Source organism: Lycium barbarum, chromosome 6, assembly GCF_019175385.1.
Source record: "Lycium barbarum isolate Lr01 chromosome 6, ASM1917538v2, whole genome shotgun sequence".
Taxonomy (NCBI): Eukaryota; Viridiplantae; Streptophyta; class Magnoliopsida; order Solanales; family Solanaceae; genus Lycium; species Lycium barbarum.
Window position 1 is genome coordinate 4,123,473 of NC_083342.1, and position 23,087 is coordinate 4,146,559.

The 23,087-nt window shown below is 35.7% G+C and overlaps 2 protein-coding genes across 2 annotated transcripts; one reads left to right on the plus strand and one right to left on the minus strand.

Moving 5' to 3' along the window:
* The first annotated feature begins 7,127 nt into the window (after window positions 1–7,127).
* Window positions 7,128–8,262, plus strand: LOC132599474 (uncharacterized). The gene is made up of 3 exons (XM_060312843.1): window positions 7,128–7,283; window positions 7,500–7,868; window positions 8,056–8,262. Exons 2-3 carry the CDS (start codon window positions 7,530–7,532, stop codon window positions 8,134–8,136), a joined length of 420 nt encoding a protein of 139 aa, XP_060168826.1. The 5' UTR covers window positions 7,128–7,283; window positions 7,500–7,529; the 3' UTR covers window positions 8,137–8,262.
* Window positions 8,263–9,543: 1,281 nt separating this feature from the next.
* Window positions 9,544–22,821, minus strand: LOC132600527 (protein TIC 100). Its single transcript, XM_060313749.1, has 11 exons — window positions 22,112–22,821; window positions 15,964–16,035; window positions 15,741–15,830; window positions 15,298–15,471; window positions 14,448–14,538; window positions 14,201–14,266; window positions 14,060–14,126; window positions 12,612–12,715; window positions 12,399–12,525; window positions 10,894–11,636; window positions 9,544–10,046 (listed from the first exon to the last, which is right to left on the minus strand). The coding sequence occupies exons 1-11, from the start codon at window positions 22,741–22,743 to the stop codon at window positions 9,729–9,731; spliced, it is 2,484 nt and encodes an 827-aa protein (XP_060169732.1). The 5' UTR covers window positions 22,744–22,821; the 3' UTR covers window positions 9,544–9,728.
* Window positions 22,822–23,087: the final 266 nt, after the last annotated feature.

Genomic DNA, 23,087 nt, shown 5'->3' on the forward strand with positions numbered 1-23,087 from the left:
GCAAGGCAGCGGGGAGATTGACGATGATGTCACACATCGTATTGGGGCAGGGTGGATGAAATGTAGGCTTGCTTTCGGAGTACTATGTGACAAGAAAGTGCCACCAAAACTTAAGGGCAAGTTCTACAAAGTGGTGGTTAGACCGACTATGATGTATGGGGTGGATTGTTGGCCAGTTAATATCTCTCACGTTCAAAAGATGAAAGTTGCCGAGATGAGAATGTTGATATGGATGTGTGGCCACACCAGGAGTGACAGGATTAGGAATGAGGATATTCGGGATAAGGTGGGGGTGGCCTCGGTGGAAGACAAGATGTGAGAAGCGAGATTGAGATGGTTTGGGCATGTGAAGAGGAGAGACACAGATGCCCCAGTGCGGAGGTGTGAGAGGTTGGTCATGGATGGTTTCAGACGAGGTAGGGGTAGGCCGAAGAAGTATTGGGGAGAGGTAATTAGGCACGACATGGCGCAACTACAGCTTACCGAGGACATGACCTTAGATAGGAGGGTTTGGAGGACCCAAATTAGGGTAGAAGGCTAGTAGATAGTCTCGTTATCCGTTCTTAATAATAGTCGCACTAATGCAATATAATTTCTTGTGTTCCGATTTCTGATAGTATCTGTTATTTCCTGTGCTTTGATTATCCTGTGTTATCTGCTCCGATTTCTGCTATTATCTGTTATTTCCTGTGCCGCTTGCATTATTTCATTTCCATATCGCTTTGAATCTCTAATGTTGACACCCAATTTTGTCCCGCCTCTCCTCCAAAATACCTATTTACGCTTCTAATATTTTTGGAAAATTAAAAAATATATATTGTATTTTACTATAATTACTAGCCTCTTATCAATACCGGCGTTTCATTATTCCTTTACAGTTACTAGCCATTATTATTATTATTATTATTATTATTATTATTATTATTATTATTATTATTATTATTATTATTATTATTATTATTCACAATTTTTAATCATTTTGGCATTTTACCAGCTTACGCACATGCATCGCATTTATCTTTGCATAATTAAATAATAGTGTTTATTTATTGTGGATTTTCGAAATATTATTGCACGGCTATTACAACGCCATTTTTATCTGAGCACCAATAATTGCATATTTTATATTAAGTAATATTTTAACACAAGTTATTTAAATAGGTCTTTTATTTAAATGTAGTAGCCCAATCAACTCATACTATTTTCGGGCCAATTCACAAAACCAGTCCACATTTTGATTTACCTGACATCATTTAATTCACCCCAGCCCAAATAATTAACCAACATTTTCGGACCAGCCCACTCTTTTAATTTTGCTCAGCCCATTATTTTAAAAATAACCAGCCCATTGTTTAACCCATACCCGACCCAATACCCATTTGACCCGACCCGTTTTTCCATTAAACAAAGGAAACCCTAGGGTTTCCTTCATTCTCCCTTTTTCCCTTCCACCGCCGCTTCTTCGTCTCTTCTTTTCCCTTTTCTCCTCCTTTCTCCCTCTTTCTCTCCTGCTCCACCTTCCTCTGTTCCCCACCATCTCCGCCTACCCCACTCCCACTTCCCTCTGTTCCCCACTCGTCTTGTCCCCCCGCTCCTCTCTCTCTCTTCGTCGAAGAAAACCCTAATTCGCCCTATATATAATCGTTGTCCAAGTCAAGTAAGGGAGGATTTTTGGAATTGGGGAAATTCCCCAAGAACAGGGGACTTTCGGATTCAGAAAACTCCCTCAAAAATTGAAGCTTTTGAATCGAAAATCTCTCCTGAAAAATACAAGTTCTTGAGCCACCTAAAATTCCCTCAAATATTAGTTTTCAGTGTTTGTGATAATTCAAAATATCGAGTCGAAATACTAAAATATATATATATATATTTTCGTCTGCTCTGGTGTTGTTGTAAATCTGAACCTCGCAAGCTCGGATTTGGTAGTCTTCGAGGTTGATTGGAAACCCCGCACCCACTTCGCTGCACCCGAAGAAGGTAATCCTCTTTTGTTTGCGTTTTGCATTTTAGGTTTATCTGTTCTATGTCAGTTTAATTTACGGCTCTACACGATTTATGCGTGAAGTTTAACATCTATAATGTTTAGAATGGTTTGGTTCCATGAGCAGTCATCATTTGATTAAGCAGGATTTGATATGTCGTATTAATCAGTGATATGTTTATAGACCAGTTCAGTCAGAGTGCTGTTAATATAGATGTCTATTAAATACTAGTTAGTATTTTGCTTGAGTATTCTTGGGTTCTGCTTAATCATGCATTTTCGTATGATTCAGGCATGATTAAATCTCGGATTGTTCATATGCTTAGCAGTTTAAACCTAAGTCTGTATATGTGCATAACTGTTGTTATTTGACTCTGATGTTGGATTATGAGTAGGTCCAATCAGTTTGTCAGCTTTGGATGCCTTATGTGTTATAATTCATCATTTTGTATGCTAGATGATTTAGTCATTCGAGTAGAAGCATGCTTCAAAATCTACTCGCCAGGAAATTCTTTCTTTAAGGGGTTCGTGAGGGGTTTAGATCTGACAAAGAGGTTGAAAAGGTTTCAATCAGTTGTATGAAGCCTTTACATATAAAATGGATCTGATGTAGTATTTAAAACTCTAGTACGATTACTAAAGCTTGCGTTCACCCAATCTGGTATAGAAAGTGCCTTGAGTTGCTTTATATAAAGAAAATATGCATTAGTCTCTTGACAAAGCATTCTATATCCATTCCTTTATGCCAATCTGAAGTTAAGCATACAAAATACCTCATAATCAAATGATCCACCAATGCCTGTGCACTTATTTAATTTCTTTTGCGGTATATGGTACATCAATGATAGTCTAAAGTATTATTTTGTTCCTATATGTTGTTTGAACTGTTCATATTTTGCCGTGATTTCTTCAATAATTTATTTCAGGATAAAGTACGTCTTGCATATGGTATTAATCAGTGATGCATTTTTTATACTTTCCTGATGTTAGTCTATAAGTCTAAATATGCTAATTGATATAATGTTGTGATTTGGATCGAACAAACTAAGTATGCTAATGCACTTGAATAATCATGACTTAGATACCATTTATAGCCTAAACAGTCTTAGATAAATATGATAGCGTTGTTGACTCAACTGGTGTGATTAAGCAAGTTTCCTACAAACTTGTGTCATTTAAATTTATGTAAGAAAAAAATGGGTTGAGGCCATATATGTATGCCACAGTATTGTACTTATGCTTATGTGTTAACTAGTATCTTTAGATTAATCTGAGTTTGGTTGCTAAAAGAAGTGGCGTACAAAAAAAATGATCTTTTAAGGGCTCAAGATCGGATTAAGTATAGCTTGTTTGTTGAAATAATTTTTGAGGTTGAACTTTCTTTTTGGGTTGCTGCTTTGGCCATTCTACGGACTTATTTTGGCCAAGACTTTGCTGCAATTTTTTTTGGCCATTTTGCCACTGCTTTCTTTCCATTTACCGTTGCCCTTCAAGGGCAGATTGTTGGCCTAAATATTAATTAATTTGAGTTGAGTTATGCGACTAAGTTAAATGCTGCATTTTGAGACTGAAAGATGCCATCTTTGAATCCAAATGGCTGCACTTTTGAGCTGCTACTTGGCTGTTACGTTCGCTGTAAACAGCTGCTGAAATCTTGGTCATTTACACCTCTTTTTGGAGTGTTTCACTGAAGGTATCTTGACTGAAATGTTACTACAGTTTTGAGCTGAAATATGTGGCATTTTGCGACAATAGTGAAGGCAAATAATTGTTGGTTTTGGCTTTGTGTTGTTGCAAAATTAATGTTAAATAGTTGTTGCATCTTAAGCTAAGTTGTAGCTGCACTTCGAAGAAAGCAAATGCCGCACCCTGAGCCGAATTGCTGAGGCATTTCAAGGCAAGCATGTGCTTCATTTTGAGCTGAAGTGCTGCCACGATATGCGGCAAATAGACGTTGCATTTGAGCTGCTATCTGATGAACTATTGCTGCACCTTAAAGGGTTAAATGAGTTGCATTCATGAGATACTTCACGGCGAATAGTTACTGCATTATTTGTCGATGATCTACTACATCCCTGAAATATTGTCATCCTGTTGCCACATGCTATGGCTATCTGTTTCTACTACTGATATTGTAATGTTTGCTGATTCGAGGCACTTCAAGTTTGAAAAAAAAAACAAAATACATACTGTCCATTTATGACCAAGTCACTACCTTGTCAAGGATGGTATTGGATGGGCTGTTGTTGCTTCGCTGAAAATATGTCGCTGCTACGCTTTAATATTAAACTGATTTGAACACCTAAAACTTGCGTAAAAAGAGAGTGGGGCTGCTATACTCAGATTCGGGTGCAATTAATATGCTAAATTATTTTTGCCTTATATGTTATTTTTTACATTTGATTCTTTTATCTAGCTTTTAATAATTAGGGTTATATAGACTTCTCTTTCCTTGTTGAGAGTTGTTTCTAATCCTTTTCCTTTCGTTTTTATGCATGACCATCGCATGCGAGTCCTTCGGACTCGTCTTCTTCCGCATTTGGCATTGGGCTAAAAGCCCAACATAATCTCCTTGGGTCATCTTCCATGTCCAGCAACGTCCGCAGCAGCATATAAATTATTATTGGGCCAAAACCAACAGCAGCCCCGATTGCAGCAGTTCTTTATGGGCTGAGCCCATTTAAATTATCTACTCTTCTATTCATTTTGTGCATTTCACTTGTATTATGCAACTAACCTTTTTGTTTGTTTTTGTTTTCTTAGTTTATATAAACCTTAATGAGTTAATAGATTTAGTTTAGTAATAGGTAGCTAGTTTAAAGAAGACTAATAATTAATCCCATAAGTTTCATTTTCTTCTTTTCACATTAAAATTATTTATAGAATCTATAATATTTACTTATAGAATAATTGATAGTATAAATTAATATTTTTTTAAAGGAATCATATTTTATTTCTTGTTATCTTAATTTCAAAACACCACTAATACGCAAGTATAAACTTAAGTATATTTTATAAATAACTCTTCAAGTTTGAATCAATCACGTCTATTTTTAGCTGAGCATAATTAAATAAATCAGTAAAAAAGAGAAAGAAATTCATCATCTTCGCATTCTATTTTTAAAACAAGTCTAGATTTCTTACACTATTATACTGATATAATGTCATATTGGCTAGGTTTTCTCTTAAAAGCTTCTATTTATATACAAATCATTATATTTTGCCAGTCTCATTTTTACAATAAGAATTATTATTTTAAGCTTAATAACATTTATAAGTTTTATTTTTAAGTGGACTACTATGCATTTCTTCAAGTCAATTTAAATAGCATCAATATGTTTTTTTTCTTTAAAACCTCAATAACATTTACAACCTACTTTCTTAAGATTTAAACATTATATTTAATCTGAAATTAATTAACCTAAGTTTGGTCGGATAACCGTAAGTTAACGGATTCTAAAGGATGCCTAACCCCTTCCCTTTAGGATAATATAGAGCCCTTACCTAGAATCATACTGGTTAAGCAGACTATTAATTGAGGTTTAGTTTTAACTTTGCCTTAGTTAACCTCTAGGTGTCCTAATTCACCGTTAAATTAATTAGGTGGCGACTCTTTAAATTAAATAAAACATGAATCACCAATATGTTGTACTCCGGTTAAAATGGGGTATGATATCTAATCTCTTATTCGAATTTCTTAACCTTATCTGACTTCTTTTTATGCTTTTATTGAGCCGAGGGTCTTTCGGAAACAGCCGTCCTACCTTGGTAGGAGTAAGGTCTGCGTACACTCTACCCTCCCAGACCCCACAATGTGGGATTTCACTAGGTTGTTGTTGTTGTTGTTGTAACCATGAAAAGTAAAATGGATAGAAGAATAGAAAGTAGAGTATATGGATTATAGAAAAAGTTCAACTATATTTAGGGTTACTTTCTAGAATTTTTCTACCATACAAATCACTACAAAATAAAATTGAAATTAGCTACAAACTTTATCGCCAATTCGTTGCTAAATTTCTCGTAGCTAACAATTCTTTTGATAATCCATCACTTCATATGATTAGCAATGTATTTTTGTTGATAAAATACAAGATTTATCTACTTTCCACAAAATTTCTCTTGAATATTTTTCTTCACCTATAGTTTTCAATGCAAGTTAACAATTTCTCTTGAGTCTTGAATATTTTTCTTCACCTATAGTTTTCAATGCAAGTTGACAATTTTGATTTGGCTTCTCTCGAGTCTTGAATATTTTTCTTCATATATATTTGGAGTCCGGAGCCTAAATGGCATAAATTTGCCACAAAAAAATCAAAAGGGGTTTCCTTCCACAATAAACCAAAAGGGGTTTATCGTGGAGGGGGCAACGTTTTACCAAAAAAAAAATTGTCAGATCGAAAAAAAAAAATTGTCAAGCAAATTGTTGGCTGGACAACGTTTTACAAAATAAGATTTTGCAAAAACGTTGGTCACCCAACATTTTACAAACTAAAGTTTTTTTTTTTTTTTTTTTACAAATGAGATACTTTTTTATTTTTCCCTTTTAAAATTTCATTGAAGCTTCTTTTTAATTCAAACACACACCACAAGTCATATAATAATATGTGAACATAAAAAAAATATTAAAAATATAAGTTAAATAAACGTCACACATTATCTGAATAGTAAATGTTAAATTAAATACGTAATTAAATACCACAAGACATATTATATATTTATTATAATAAATACAGCAACATATTCTTGGAAGATTACATAAGAAAACAACGATCGTACAACTTAGACAAAAACATAAAAACCAACAAGCAACAATAACTACTGATTTCTATCGGGGCATCTATTCTTGTTATGACCTGTTTGCTTGCACGCTACCCCGACAGATTAGAAAACGCATTTTAAATTATTGTATGAAAGGTTAGAGTTAGAATATTTGTTTGAGTTAATTATTATATGACTTGTGGTGTATGTTTGGATTAAAAAGAAGCTTCACTGAAATTTTAAAAGGGAAAAATAAAAAAGTACCTCATCTGTAAAATAAAAAAAAAAAAAAAAAACTTTAGTTTGTAAAATGTTGGGTGACCAATGTTTTGCTTGACAATTTTTTTTTTTAATTTCGATCTGACAATTTTTATTTTTGTAAAATGTTGCCCCCTCCACGATAAACCCTTTTTGGTATATTGTGGAAAGGGCAACCCCTTTTGGTTTTTTTTTTGGCAAATTTATGCCATTTAGGCTCTTAATATTTGAGAAGATGAAGGATTTTTAGTTCGCTTTTCAACGACTTCCGGTGCCTCTCTCTTGGGTGAGTTCTTCTTCCTCCTCCTCTTTCCTTCTTCTTCCTGTTTCTTAATTTATGCTTTAATTCTGATTTTAATAATCTTTTATCTCTTTATCTTCACTGTTGTTTTTTGGTTAGCTGAATATGATTGTTGTTAATTTGCTATATATGAAGAAAAGATTGAATTTTTAGCGGTTTGTAGAGATTGAATTAATTTGCTAATTTACTTTTCTCTTGTAGCTGCAACCATATTGCTTCTGTTTCACAAATATGGTAAAGCCCAAAGTGACAATGACCCTTGTATTCGAGCCTAAAAAGATAGTTGTGTACGCTGAGGGAGGAGAAGAATGTGCTGCTTTCTTTCATTGCATTCTTGAGACGCCAGTACGCAGTGTCATTGAGAAGCTTCAGAAACTTGATATTACTGGCGTTCAAAAAGCACGCGGCATCAATGGAGAATTGCTTAAGGAGAGTGGCACTTATATTATCCGTAATGACTTGTCTGTGAAGCCGCTGACCACTTCCAGGATCCAGGCTGAGCGCAAAAAATTCAAAATCAAGGATGGGGAGGTTCTGAAAGAAAAAGCTGTCACACTGGGAATGGATGAGGTAAATAAACTTGCTCCTTTTTCTCGTCAATAACTTCATTTAACTTATTTCAACCAAGGTTATTATGGTCTGAAATTTAGTGGGAGTACAAACTAACAATTAGAATTTTACTCTATCAGCTTGTTTTAATTGGTTATAGCAGAAAAAGTAATTTACCAATTGTTTGGATTGTTTTCTATTTTGTCAGGCGAGGAAGCTGCTGAAGACTTTTCTGGACTCCAAGGAGGGTGTCTTGACCAGTGTCTTCAAGGACATCATAAATAGATAAATGCCTTTGTGCTCATTTTGCTATGCAGACTTGTGAATGGGACTTTCCTATCTTTTGCTCTAGTCTACTAAATTAATAAATGTCTTTGTGCTCTTTTGCTATGCAGACTTGTTTTGTTTGTCCACCTATGGACTTATGTCTGCGTATTAATTTCAATCTTGTCTTTGTTTAAAGTGTTGTTCGTACCTTGGATTCTTTGCATATTACCTAGATTTAATTTGTCAGAAGAAGCTCAACAATATCATCATCTAACTGTGCTTGAAAGGAAGTTCTCACTTTATTGCAGGAATGTAAAACAGGATAAGCAAATCACGTAATAACCATTGAATTTAATCACTGAGATTGAACATCTTCAATTAGAATGTGGTAAACAGAAACCGTCCAGAATTTCAAGAGCCTTATGACTTGTATCTACTGAGGATTTATCCGGACTCCTTGGGGGTCTCTAGAAAAATGGGAGTAACAATTAATACCATCAATGAAACTAAGGGGTCTCTAGAAAAATGGGAGTAACAATTAATACGATCAATGAATGTTGTACACAGGGGTGGACGCACCTTATAGTAAGGGTTGTTGTACGACACTGCTTCGTCGCAACTTTTAATTAATATTTATGTATATTTATACTAGTATTAACATAAGCAGGATTCTTTTTCCTTTACTTTTTATTTATTTGTACTTGAGCATATAGGTAGGTAACACCACAGCTAGCTGCATCAGACCTTAAAAACTACTTGAATATTGTTGCCTCAAATCGTAGAATTTAGAGTATGCAGTAAGAGAAGTGTAAAGAGTCTTTCTATACTGTCAGATCACTCAAAACATACATACAAATAAGTTTCCCATTTTCAATAGAGGACTAGCGCAAATTCAAATTAGTCGGGCCACAAAACGAACACCGGGTGAAAAAAAAAAAAGACCTTAAATGTGAAATTTTTAATCTTAAAAATAATACAAGCTATCGACTACAAGGGATAAAGATGACCTAATAAATGTGGTGTATATAACTTTAAACTCTAAGAGAAAGGAATATAAGACAGATAAAATAAGAAAGTGCATGACGTGAGAGATCAAAGTAACCCCTCGGTGAAGTTAGTTGTAGGATCACATTGCAGATTGTAATTTTGATCTTCTCATGAGAGACCAGGTAGGAGACAGAAATTTTGGGTAGTGGCTCGCCTATCATTTTCTATAATTGTGATGTCGAGACCAGCTAGCACAGGTTCGACTAATGCCCTTGACTAATTCCACAAAACACCTGCTATCTTCCACCAACACAAATACCGATTAACTCTGTGGCATTGGCTCATCTATTATGAAAGTTCCTTTGTTATGGACCTGGAACACAAGCTTAGCTCTAGAAAGATGAACGTGCAAGCAATATGGACTGCATTGATTAGAACAACGGATGAGAATAATACATGTTACAAATGAAAGAAAACAGGAACAATTCCATGTTACAACCACCAACCATGGTGGAGAAATGTATTACATGGATATGCCTAGCTCGAATTAAACAATTCGCCGCAGCACTGCAAAATTGATCAAAGTTCTTCAAAGAATGAGATGGGGAGGAAGGAAAAATAGCTTCATTACAAGGGTAGTGGTGTGTGTAATGATAATATGTTGAAGCAAAGCTCTTCTTGATATCCTTGGATTTGCGACAACGTTTTCTGCTTTGAGCGGTTTCTGATACGCGACTTGCAGATGTACTTCTCTGGCAACTGTGCTTGACTAACAGCTCTTAATCTTCCATTTTTCCCGACAGCATAAGGGAAGCTGACTGAGCCTGGAGTCTGTTGCTCCTTTGGAAATTCATGAATACTAGATGGAGCGGACAATGGAGATGACGGCTTAGGCATCAACTTTCCCTTCCAGGCCGTAAACGTATGCTGTAACTTAGGTGGCACCTGCAAGCCAAAAGAAAAAACCATAATTTTGTAATGAAGGTAAAGAGTTCTGATACAGTTAAATTTGTTAAAATAAGTATTTGGATGCTGTTTATTCTATAGTTTCCAGTTCCATGATATTATGAAAGCAAGATGAATATTGTCTGATAATCCTTATAGCATCTAATCTTCTCTGGACATCATTACTCAAGTTTCTCAAAATAACAATCTGTTCACATCGTCTAAAGACTTCCAGCAGTTCAATATAAGCAAGTATTAGAGGCTGATTCAGGATTTGAAGTTTATGGGTTTAGGATTTTAGAGTCTTTGAGTTACTAGATTCTAAATTTGTACATATTAAATAGATTTTCCAAGACAAATACAGGGTTTAGGTTAAAGCTACTAGTATCTGTGAACCCATACCCCCGCCCCTGGCTAGCACTCTCACTGTCTCGAACATGTTACACTTTTCGCTTTTCGAGATTCAAGCTCCTTAAATTTAACCGTGGATTTGAATATAAAAATTTTAAATTTTTCAAAATAAAATTTCTAAGAAGTACCACAAATCAAAATAATTAATAATTTAAAATATTTAAAAGGCATATGAAAAATAACGGTAAAAAAACAACTCGTCTGACTCAAGAAATCTGAACATCGCCGCATATTGGGGCAGAGGGAGTATTAAGTTTTGAAATCTATTGAGGGGTGCTAATGATTTCTAAATGATAATCTGCCAATGTTTACCAAAGCTGCATGTTCAAGTAAGTACTCTTTTTAGATTCATCCAAGGAAACTATATCTCACACCGTAACATAATCCCTATAGACGGAACTTCGCTAACCAAATTTTCAAGTGATTTTGAACTTACAGTGGGAACCAGGCTCCAGGCAGCAAATGACAATGATGATGCTCCAAATGGAGCCTTTCCGGCTTTGCTATCCTTCTTGTCACTTTTAGCTGAGCTTTGATTGTCGACAAATCCAAAACTTGATGCGGTACCCTCCTCTTCGTCTTCCTCTTCTTCCTCCTCCTCATCTTCCTTCTTTTCCACCCAAGTTTTCTCAAGTTTATCTGTTTGTTCCTCAGAAGTTGCAATATCATCTTCTTCTTGTGTTCCCATTTTAACTTTCTTTTCTTCCTCTTCTTGCATTCTTTTTAATTCTTCGTCCATGTCTTCCAACGCTTCCTTCAGAGACAATTCCGCTTCAGCTAATTCAAATTCTTTTTTCAACAGCTCCATCTTCATCTCACCAGCTTTCTTCTTCTCTTCGGTCCATTTCTCCATCTTCTCAAACATCGGTTTGCATGCATTTTCCAAAGAGGTAACAAACCGCTTCCACACATTATCTGATTTAACAGCCGTGCCTCGACCATAAAACTCGTCAAATCCTAGGGGAAGGAATTGAACCTTATCAGGATCAACGTCTTCACCCTCTTTTACAGGAGGTTGCCAAAATAATCGTACCCCGTGTTCCTCGTCTTCCACATAGTTGATAATCCTTCCAGTTGGAGTGTGCAGGATGACAGGCTCTTCGGTATATACGAGTTTAGAAGGATCTTCAGGATCAGGCTCTGGTTCTTTGTTAAGTAGGACAAATTCTGGCTTTTGATCTGCAAAAAAAAGGAATAAAAAGTAAGTCTACAACAGGTCAATTGAAACAATATGAATAGAAAAATAAGTACAGCAGAAGTACTTACTGCAGGTATATCTACTTTATGATACTCAGTATCCATAGCAGTGGGGAAGTTGGTTGAAAAGAAAAATCAAACTTAAAATATTGGAGAAAATGACAAAAATGGTCCCTTATGTTGCAGGGCAGGTTCAAAATAGCCCATCAAGTATGCACCTAAGGGCTTTAGTCCTCTTTAAGTTTGTCAAAAGTTCAACACTTTTGGTCTCCGTCAAATATTTAACAATTTATGTTAGTCATATTTGACAAAAAGAGTGTTGAAAGAAAAAGGTTTAACCATAGATACCAAGAAGTCCCATCAAATCCTAAAATATACAACATAAAAACAACATTAGACACTAAAAAGACAAAGTAGCAAAAGTTACACCTCAAAAAGTTGCACCAGAGTCTGGAAATAATAAATCAAAAATAACATATACTACAAAATTGTACCTCTACATATGAGTTTCCGCTTATTTCCTTGTTTTCATAGTATCCGTCAAATCTAACAAACAGAGTTCAATATATATTTGACGGAGAAAGAAAGTGTTAAATTTTGGCAAACTTGAAGGACCAAAACTGTTCGATGCATACTTAAGGGACTATTTGAACCTATCCTCAAACATAAGGAAAATTTTTTGTTTTTCCCATGACGATCCCTGATAGATGATGATATAAATGACTTAAAAAAAAAAAAACCTACCTTTGGCCCACCAATGTTCAAGCTCGGCAGGCATAGGTAATCGTAAAGGAGCTTTAATAAATGAGTTCAACCACATTTCTCTCTCTTCATCCACATCATGCACATATGCTTTCCAATAATCGGGAACCTACATAACAAATGAATCAGCTCTAACTTCCCTTACATTTATAAAAGCAAATATAATAAACAAAGTGAAGTTCCATTTTAACTCACTTCATGAAACTGGTTGATGAAACCTGGTGCCATCCACATATCATCTTCTTCATATAAATAGGGATGCTGAGGATCACTATAGGGACCTCTTTCTTCTCTCACCACTACAAGGGGACAGGCAAAGTAGGTTAGAAAAGTCGATAGCCCTTGAACCAACTCAACAGGTTCATGAAGGATGATGAGAGTAGGGCAGATGATAATTTCAAATCTAGAAACTGATAGCTGATTTTGACAGAGAGAAAGAGGGTGAAACGAAATAAGGCAGACAATGGTATGTTATTCACAGCAAAATATAGGATCTCTTAAATACGAGACCCGAAACAACCATACAATTATCTAAAACAAAATGCTAAGTCATATTCGAGTAGAAATTTGGACAAAGGAAAAGTTATTGATAGGAAAACAATTTAAAGGCATTACAGACCTACTCATGAGAAGAGCGATATTACGACACTGAAATAGAATACCAAAGGGGGCTTAATTTATGATAATCATAGTACAAAACATTAGAAATGCACAATATGAATCTATAGTAATAAAAAGATGGTTAATCAGAATTCATCTAGTAAATGACTTTCTGATAGTGTAACCTAACCTCCAAATATATTTGATAACTAAACAACATACCCAGTGAGTCCCACAATGTGGGGTCTGGGGAGGGTAGATAGACTTGATATGTGCTTGCCTACACTGACAACACTATCTTTCCCTCATGATTGTATAATTTCCTTCAGAAAGCAGATAATGACTTTTATCTTTTTGATAGATATAGTTGCATGGATACGTTTCCATACAAATATGAGCTAATCCCTAAAAACAGGGTTTATACACACGCGCATACATATATTATATGAATCTATTTCCTTCATAAGTACTCCTTTATTCCACTGTCCAAACAACTGGTTTTCTTCGGAAGTGCTAATTAATCAAATCCTTCAGTCACACAGATGCACAAGTAAATGCTCTCTCAGTTGACCAATTACAATTTTAACAAGTGTGTCTCGCTGTTAAAGAAAGAGGTATATCTTGGAGTGTCTATAACTTAGTGAATCAAATCATCCAATTTAACGTCACATACAATCTTTGTCGATATGTATATAAGTTCCTTTTGTTTTTGTTTTTTGTTTTTTTATTTTAAAATCAGGTATGTAAGTTCATCTTGTTTCAGACATATTTGGCGTGTTCTCACTGAAAATCTTAGTAACAAATTTCCCTTTCTATGTTCTCATGAAAATATTTTAACCAAATACTTGGAAAAGAAACTCGAGTTTCAAACTCTTTATATGATTTATGTGACTGTAGACGAGTTCATTTGCAATTATATTCCACAATGACAGACAAAAAATCGTTATCAGGTTCTAGTTATTTCATGTGGAAACTCATGAGAGTGTAACTAATCATTATGGGGCAAATGACATAAATCAGATAAATAAGAAGATACTACATACTTCCATCAGGCTTGTTAACAAACATCCGAGCCTTAGCAGCTGCAACTTCTGCTATACCTGCATGCATCTGAAATAAATGCTGTAAATAAATTATAAGATTCAGGTAAAAAGCCAAGCAGCATATGCTTAGTGTCGTATTACCGCTGAAATTTCTGCATCACATCCATAAGTATCCTCTGGCAAATGTTCTCCAAAATAAAAACGACCCTGCACCACAACATGAAAAAATTAAACTTGATTCTCATTTCAAAATCACAGGCCATGATTTGCCTGTATGGTTGGAGATTATCTAGCAAGAATGAGAGTCTTCTACAATTTCTTAAATTTTCTTATTGGACAAATATTTTCTGAAGTCAAACATGAAAATGAAGGTTTGACAGGCTCTTACATATATTGTGCGTTCATTAACTTCATATAAACCACAACCATGCATTCTCCCATGCTTCCATTGGCCAGCATAGCGATATCGTCCCTTCTCCCTAATAGAAGAACATAATAAGGTAACTGAGTTTAACTTACCCACTTACTCCCATTTTATGCTTACAATTACCCACTTACTCCCACTTTATGCTCCTTTTTAAAAAAAATATATATATAACATAGGCAGCAGGGGAAGGGGAGATGAGGGAGGGGATTCGAACCCTCACCAATAAGGTGAAAGTTGAGGTAGCCAACCAACTGAGCTACTAGATCCCTACACCCATTTTATACCATAGTAGAGATCATAGTAGATCAGCAAGAGAACAAGGATAAACAACTCAACTCCATCACTAGTAAAAGAATTCTACATGCAACAGAGTGCAACCAAAAAAACATGAAAATTAAAAAAATGGGGAATTCTCAAAAATAGCACTATCTATTCCCCTACTAACAAATTATGGCGATACTAGTGAGTTTTCAAGACATAGCAGCAGTTTTTCTAATGCATATCATATATACACATATACACTAGCGTGCAATCACACATACAGAATACATGCATGCATTAACAGTCATATGCATACGTACATACAGTAAAAATCTGCTATAAAATGAAAATCTAGCTATTTTTTTGTAACAATTTAAAAGTACTGCCAAAACGGGTAATTAGTGGGCTTGAGTCACAGAAATCTCAAAAGCCAAACCATGCCCGAGACATAGTATCAGTTGCAACTAACATATGCTATGCTTCCAATAAATAATGCAAACAGACGAGATTTTCCACACCCATCAATTCTCAGTTTGCAGGTAAAACTTACGGTTTCTTGCCAAATTGCCTGACCCATTCATCATTCTCATAGAAAGGAATTTCATAATATCCGCTTGTTAGCTCCATAGTATCTTCGATATCCTTCTCCAGCCATTCTCTGTCTTCTGGGGACATGAAGTCTCTCTTTATTATCTTGCCTTCAGCTCGCATCTTGGCTTCAAGTCTGGGAAATAATTACACTATTTAATACGAAAGCTAGAACGTCAAAGCTAAAAAATAGGGCCTTTTTCATTTTGGCCCGTTGGCCCAAATTAATTACGGGCGCTAGCCAAAATATACAAAACCTATAAATTCACTTTGTTTATTATATGTATATTTTTATATTTAACATAAAAAACCTTATATTTGTTGGCTATTATTCTTTTGAGCAGTCCAAAAATGTAATTATCCCCTAAAAATATCTGTGGGCAGCATTTTGGAGCGTAAACATACTTGGATCCTGGGATGGGATCTATGTGGGGTATCTCAACCTCAACAACTCCATGACCTTCCATGTTGTTTTGAAGCCATTCACCTTCATACCTGTGAGAAACAAAAAGAAATAATGAACGATGCAGACGTAAAGTTAAAGAAATCCTGGACAAACAGCGTGATATAAATTAGACATATCAAGCAAATAGTAGAATGAACAATAGTAAAAATAATACTGACAAACCTGACCAGCCCTTGCTCAGCAACATAAACACCTTTTCCATGTGCCAAATCATCCCAGACAGTGCCTTCATACCTTCAAATGTAAGGTCATCCATTTTACTGATAACATCATCTAAAAACAAGAAGAAATAGGTAGAAAAGTAAAGTGTGAACAAATGGTAGCAAGTATTGTCATATGACTCATATCAGCGTTGCTTAATGCTAATACAGCTTATAATACTGGAGTTTGGAGTAGTATAGACATAAGTCAACATTAACTTGATAAGGCAAGGACATTTTATTCCCTAACACAGAAAGTGAAAGTGCAATCAGGACCATCAAATAGAACCTAGTTTATATGGAAAAACATTTCCAAACAAAAATAAGAAAATGTCAGCCACAAAGGAGGCACGAAAACATGGAGTACAGGAAAAACTATGCAGAGTTGGAGGCTTAAAAAAGATGCAATCAGATATATACTTTCAGAAGAATAAAGTAAAAGGACATCACTTATTGTTACTCATTATTGCGAAATTGGAAGGTCAAAGAATTAACGAAACATCAACCTTAGACAGAATATAGACATTTTGAAACAATTCACGAGACCTACCTTGACATTCTATGAAGAAGAACATTAAAAATTTTGAGGAAGTGATATAAGGACAGTAAAAATACAAGCTCTTGAAAACAATGATGTGAACAAATACACAAAGTGCTAAACTAAAGTAAGAATTTACTCAAACGAACATCCTCAGGCAAAGAAGATTCTTATATAAATCCAACATTAGATAATCCTAGGAAGAGATTGATATTAATCTGATTGAGCATCTAAGACCTAGCATCTTCTGACCCATAGCACCAAAAAAAAAAAAATACATGGGATCCTCCAAATTATGCACTCTTTATATCAATAATAAAAGGATTCTAATTGGGTCAGCAGAGAACAAACAGGGAGGTAAACTTGCCAATTTGTTATTCACAATTATTGAGCACATCCAAAAATATAATAATCAGAAACCACATACTTTGATATGAGAATTGAGAAGTGCTCGACCAGTATAAGGTACATAATGTTTTTCTTGTTCAATCAAAATTGTCATTTACTTCCTTTAATTAGATGCAGAGGCCAAGTTATATTCCAGTTGTTCATCTAGGAGCAATGGGCTTCATCATGAAGATCTATTCCAGATTAAGCCATATTCCAAAGCTTCACACCTTTAAACAACCTCTAACTGAGTGCTTCATCGGAAAAAAGAAAAAAGCACAACCTTTAACTGAGTTTCTCAGGTGTAGTTAACCATCAGTTATATTTTCCAGCATCTCTGGAGCCTTACAGAAAGAGGGAAATAAAAAGTATAATTGCAAGGGCTTTTCACTCAAAAGTTTATGCCAAGCTGCTGAGTAGAGATCTACTACCCTTACCAAATGTCGACCTATCAGCAATCTGAGACCCACCGTTCTAGTTACATACTTAGATTTCTAGTGCATTTCTAAGTACTCCCCCCGTCCCAATTTATGTGGCACCATTTGACTTGACACGGAGTTTAAGAAGGAAAGGAAGACTTTTGAAATGTGAGGTCCATAACAAGCCTTATATGAATGTGATTGAAAATCATCTCATAAAGTTAAATTCTTTCTAAATATAAAAATGTGACATTCTTTTTAGGACAGACCAAAAGGAAATGGTTGCACATAAATTGGGACAGAGGGAGTATTATATAAGGACACATAAAAACAACGAGATCACTCTGCGTAATTAATTAGATATTCCAAATGCATATTTATTGTTTTACCCCACTCCTTCCTCTAAGAGAAGTATTTATGATCTACGTCTCTAGTTATAGGGTGCCTCTCTACCTCACAGAGGTAGGGGTAAGGTCTGTGTACATCCTACCCTCCCCAAGACCCCACTTGTGGGCTTACACTGGGTATGTTGTTGTTGTCTCTAGTTATTCGGTATAGTAGGAAGATAAGTTGCACAATAATATATATTTTCTCCCTTTGCCCAATTTTAGACTATTGAAAAAGCCAAATGGAGGAGTATCCCGCTAACCCGCTGTTATTTCAATTCCTTGTTTATTTCATTACCAAACTTGGGAAAAGGGAACATCCATCCACCTATACTTCCACTCCTCTAATCCTTCCTCGTTATCCAAGCTGCATATAGTGATAGATAGCATGTATAATACCACTTCCATTACCATAGTAACAGAGAGAATTTTTTATTAGGATTAGTACTCAGGTTTCTTTAGCTGAGGAAATAAAAATGTCTAACTTCCAACAACAAACTCTATTTACTACAACTATAATCTCATCCATACATCCAATTTCTCTATTCAAGATTTACTTACCAAATTTGTGGAGACAAATAGGAACACGATTAACTAGACACTACATTAAAGAATGGAAATCACTAAGGAGTCGTTTGGTAGGGTGCATTAGGTAGATAATGTTGGTATAAAATTTTAATACAATGTTTGGTTGCAAACCTCACCTATGTACAACTAATACCAGTGCTACTTATACACCATATTCAGTACAATGCTTATACATAGTAAATCAGGGCATTAACTCTACCATTACTATTTTTATACTTATACACCCCATTCAATACTATTCTTGATAACGCAATGCATGTTATTTTTAATACAACAAACCACACAGTCGATAAGAAATATCAGCATAACTAATCCTAGCATTACTAATCCCAATACAATTTGTCTTAGAACCAAACGACCTCTAAAGCTAAACTATAGTCAATGTCAATCAAGTTTGACACTTAACCATAGCACAAAAAAATTTTAGCTTGGGAAAAATGTCACATTCTGTAAATTCAGATTAGGTATGAATATGTTAAATAAGTGTTAACATGACATTTTAGCCATATGAAGTCCCATCGGGATGAGTTTGGGTGGAAATAGTTGTTTTGGAATCAAGACGGATAGTCAAGTGCATAAGATTCGATAGAATCGACTAAGTTTATGAAAGGTCTGTCTTCAAGCTTGATTTCGTTAAAATCTGTTAAGAATTTGAGAAAACTTGAAGCATGAAAGTTGTAACCCTTTGAAATACGTTTCCAACGGTATATTGTGGAGCCCAAACAGAGCTCTATACAAAAAGTTGTGCCCATTTTATTGAACATTGTCAGCAAAGTAGAAAAATGTTGAAATTTTGACTAAGTGTAAAATGGACTTAGAAGCTCGCTGAGCCCAACTCAAAGCACAACATAGTCATGACATAGGCTAAGCTCAGCAAGGTGTGGTGACCAAAAGGAGAAAATTCCTAAAAAAATTCTAAGTACATTTTGGTCAGGTGAAGTCGCTGAGCTCAACTTAAAGCACAACATAGTCAGGCTATAGGCTAAGCTCAACGAGCCAGGGGGTCCAAAATGCCTCATCCTACAAATTCAGCACTTAACTTGAAAATTTATTTGTCAGACATTCCAACTACGTAGAAAACCCCTCAAGGACAATATTTCTCTCCTCTCAACCTCCCACATCGAGGTAAGAACATCTCTACAATTCCTAATCAATATCAGCGCTAAATACATGATTCTTAAACAAAAACATAGGATTAACAAGTAATCCTTCTCCAACGATTCATAGCTAGGGTTTGGGTGTTCTTCGTCAGAGAAGCAAGATAATTCGTGCGATTAGAGTGTTTACATGTATGTAGGGTTTTTATTTACATGTGGAAACATCATTGTTCTTTCCCACGCCGCGTTCTTCCATGATTATACGAACGTTCATGGATTATTGAGAATCTGTTCGTAATCCATGAAAACGCATACTTTACATTTCATGGGTTCTTAGATGCAAGGTATGAACTATAATGCTTATTTTCATGAAAGTCTATACGATATCCATGTTTTCATGCAAGTTATACACTTATGTTTATGCTATATTATACTCACGAACTATGTATACAAACCATGTTTATGAATCAAGTATATAAGCCATGTTTATAAACCATGTTACAAGTCATATCATGAAAACCATGAGCTGTAACGCCAACTATAACCCTGTTCATGTCCATGTTTTCTAGTGAGTAGCTTACATGTACTGATAAAGCTCAGATAGCCTGAAACTACGTGTGTCAGCGTAGGGTATGGGTCGATCCGCACAGATTAGGACGACGCCTTCAAAAAGTTGAATTGGATCCATTTTCACGTCATGCTCATGTCTCATTCCCTGGCAAGGTATGGGATTGTTGTGCTGGTCGGGCCAGGTACCAGACTCCGCGCTTCGCGTGGTGATTCCATATTGTCGGTTATTCTAAGGCTCCCCCTCCACCACCCACACCACACACACACATATATATAAGTACTAAAAATGTTTTACTCATGCTATAGTATACCCATGCCAGATGATGCTCATGTTCATGTCTAGCTTACAGTTTAATTTTTAGATTTCTTCATGTATCCATGTTATTGAGTTGGGCTGCCATTCCCCGAGCTCCCACTTACAGTTCTTTTATTCAGTTTCAGTTATAGCTATTATTACTTCATGTGCCATGCTTTGTTATTTTATTCAGTTGTTTTACATACCAGTACAATTCAAATGTACTGACGTCCCCTTTTATTGTCCGGGGGCTTGCATTTCACGATGCAGATTTACAGGACAACGGATCAGCTCGTTAGGACGTTACTCGTATCAGCTATTGGTGAGCCCTATATTATTCGGGGTGTTATCTTTATTTTACTTTCATGTTAGTTATACAGTTAAGGTATGTCGGGAGTCTTGTCCCGGTAAACAGTTTCGCAGTCTCATGTCAAAGGTTTTATAGACTAGTCAGTCATGTCATGTCAGATATTCAGTCGGGTCAGCCTTGTTGGCTACACCCCTATATTTTATTTCCGCATTCATGATATAATATATTTTCAGGCTTATGACTATTGATTCCATGTTTTTCACAAACCATGCATGTTTAATTTATATTTCGCATCAGTATACGTCCTATGCTGACTCAGCAAGCCATATGGTTCACTCGGTTACATGCAGCAAGGCACCGAGTGTCATGTTACATCCAGGCCATGGTTCGGGGCGTGACAAAAGAACTCCTCCAACATTAGCGAGAATACAAGCACACAATCCACTACTCAGCTCCAGTGCCAATGATTATAAATAGTAACACTAGTAGCTAAAACCATATACCCAATTATATTCATATTCAAAGTTTACTTTACTTGGAGGGGAAAAAACCATATGGGGTTGTTTGGTTGCTGGTTAGAAGGTGGTTATTCATGTATTAAAACCAACAGAACTTGTACCATGTTTGGTTACTAATTTACAATCCCCCATAACTAACAAGGTAGAAGATGGAATAACTAAAATGTAAGTAACTAATCTCTGCATTACTAATATCTGCATAATTCAAACCAGCAACCAAACGGCCACTAAAATCTTTACCTCAAGTTGTAAAGTAAATACATACCCATTAAGCAAAAGGCGATAAAAAGGATGGAAAGAGCAAAAGACTACTCACGAGCTACCAACACCAAAAATGAAGCTAACCCATTTCAAGAACTCTTCAATTCTATCAAGCTCTTCAATCACAAACTTGGGATTCGAAATATCAAAGTTATTATCCGGTAGAACAGGGTACCGTTTCCTATACTGTACATAAAACGGAGCAATTGGTGGGTCCCGACCTGCTTTCATCTCTTCATAAATAATGTCTTCTTCTTCATCATCAACCCAATTTGGGTCCCAATGGGTTTTAGTCATCTCAATCGGAGCATCAGCCCATAACTCCTTTAAATCCTCTTCTCTCCAGTTTTCACGGTCATAAGGGAAGTCAAACAAGTCTTAATGATAAGTGGACCCTTCTTCTTCCTCATCTAGTACTTTCTTACTCATGCACTAAAGCCAACATAACTAGCACCATGTTTGGTAGCATTTTAGTTGCTATATATAAAATTCAGCACACTGAGTACGGTGTTTGGTTACTAGATTACAATCCCACAAAATTAAAACATGTACAAGTTATTAGTCATTTTATGCATTATTTAAACAAGGTAAACGATGAAATAACTAAACTCTGCATACCTAATACTCGAATAATTCAAACAAGCAACCAAACGGCCCCTATCTTTACCTCAACTTGTAAAGAAAATTCAAACCCATTAAGCAATGCTAAAAAAAAAAAAAAAAAAAAAAGCAAGGACTTACGAGCTACCATCGACAAAAATGAAGCTAACCCATTTCAAGAACTCTTCAATCCTATCAAGCTCTTCAATAACAGACTTTGGGTTCGAAACATCAACGTTATTATCCGGTATAACAGGATACGGTTTCCTATACGGTACATAAAACGGGGCAATTGGCGGGTCACGACCCGCTTTCGTCTCTTCATAAATAGTATCCTCTTCTTCTTCATCAACCCAATTCGGGTCCCAACCGGGTTTAGTCATCTCAATTGGTGCATCACCCCATAACTCCTTTAAATCTTCTTCTCTCCAATTTTCTTTATCATATGGGAAATCAAATAAATCTTCATGATAAATGTAGTCTTCCTCTTCTTGTTCTAGTTGTCTTTTTCGGGTTTTGGAATTTAGTATTCGCATGTAACGTTTAATGTTTGCTTCTGGTGTTATGTTGGGGTCGTTGATGTCGGATTCGGGTTCGCCGGGTCGGGTGTATTTGAGACCCGTTTCGGAATCGGAATCGGAGTCGGAGTCTTCCGGGTCGCGTTGTTCAGTTTCTTCTTCTTCTGGGTACTCTTCATCTTCAATATCTGATTCTTCTTGTTCTAGTTGTTCGGTTTTGATTTGGTTTGAGTTGGTCTCTTTTGGGTCTGCCATTGAAGAGTGTAAGAGTGTTAGTTGAGTAGAGGAGTGAAGAAGATGAAGATAAGGTGGGGGAAATTTTTTTGCTATTTGAGAGTTTATATATGGGTCTCTGGAACCGAGTTTTTCGAAAATAACCTCCTCTTTTGATATATAAGTACGGTTTGCGTATACTTTATTCTCTTCAGATTTCACTCATATGTGTTATTTTTTTGGAAACAGCCTCCTCTTTTGAGATATAAGTACGATTTGCGTACACTTTATCCTCTTCAGATTTCACATTGTGGGATTTCACTCATACGAGTTGTGTTGTGTGAGAGTTTATATATGTGCGATATGAAGCAAAAGGGGTTGTACGT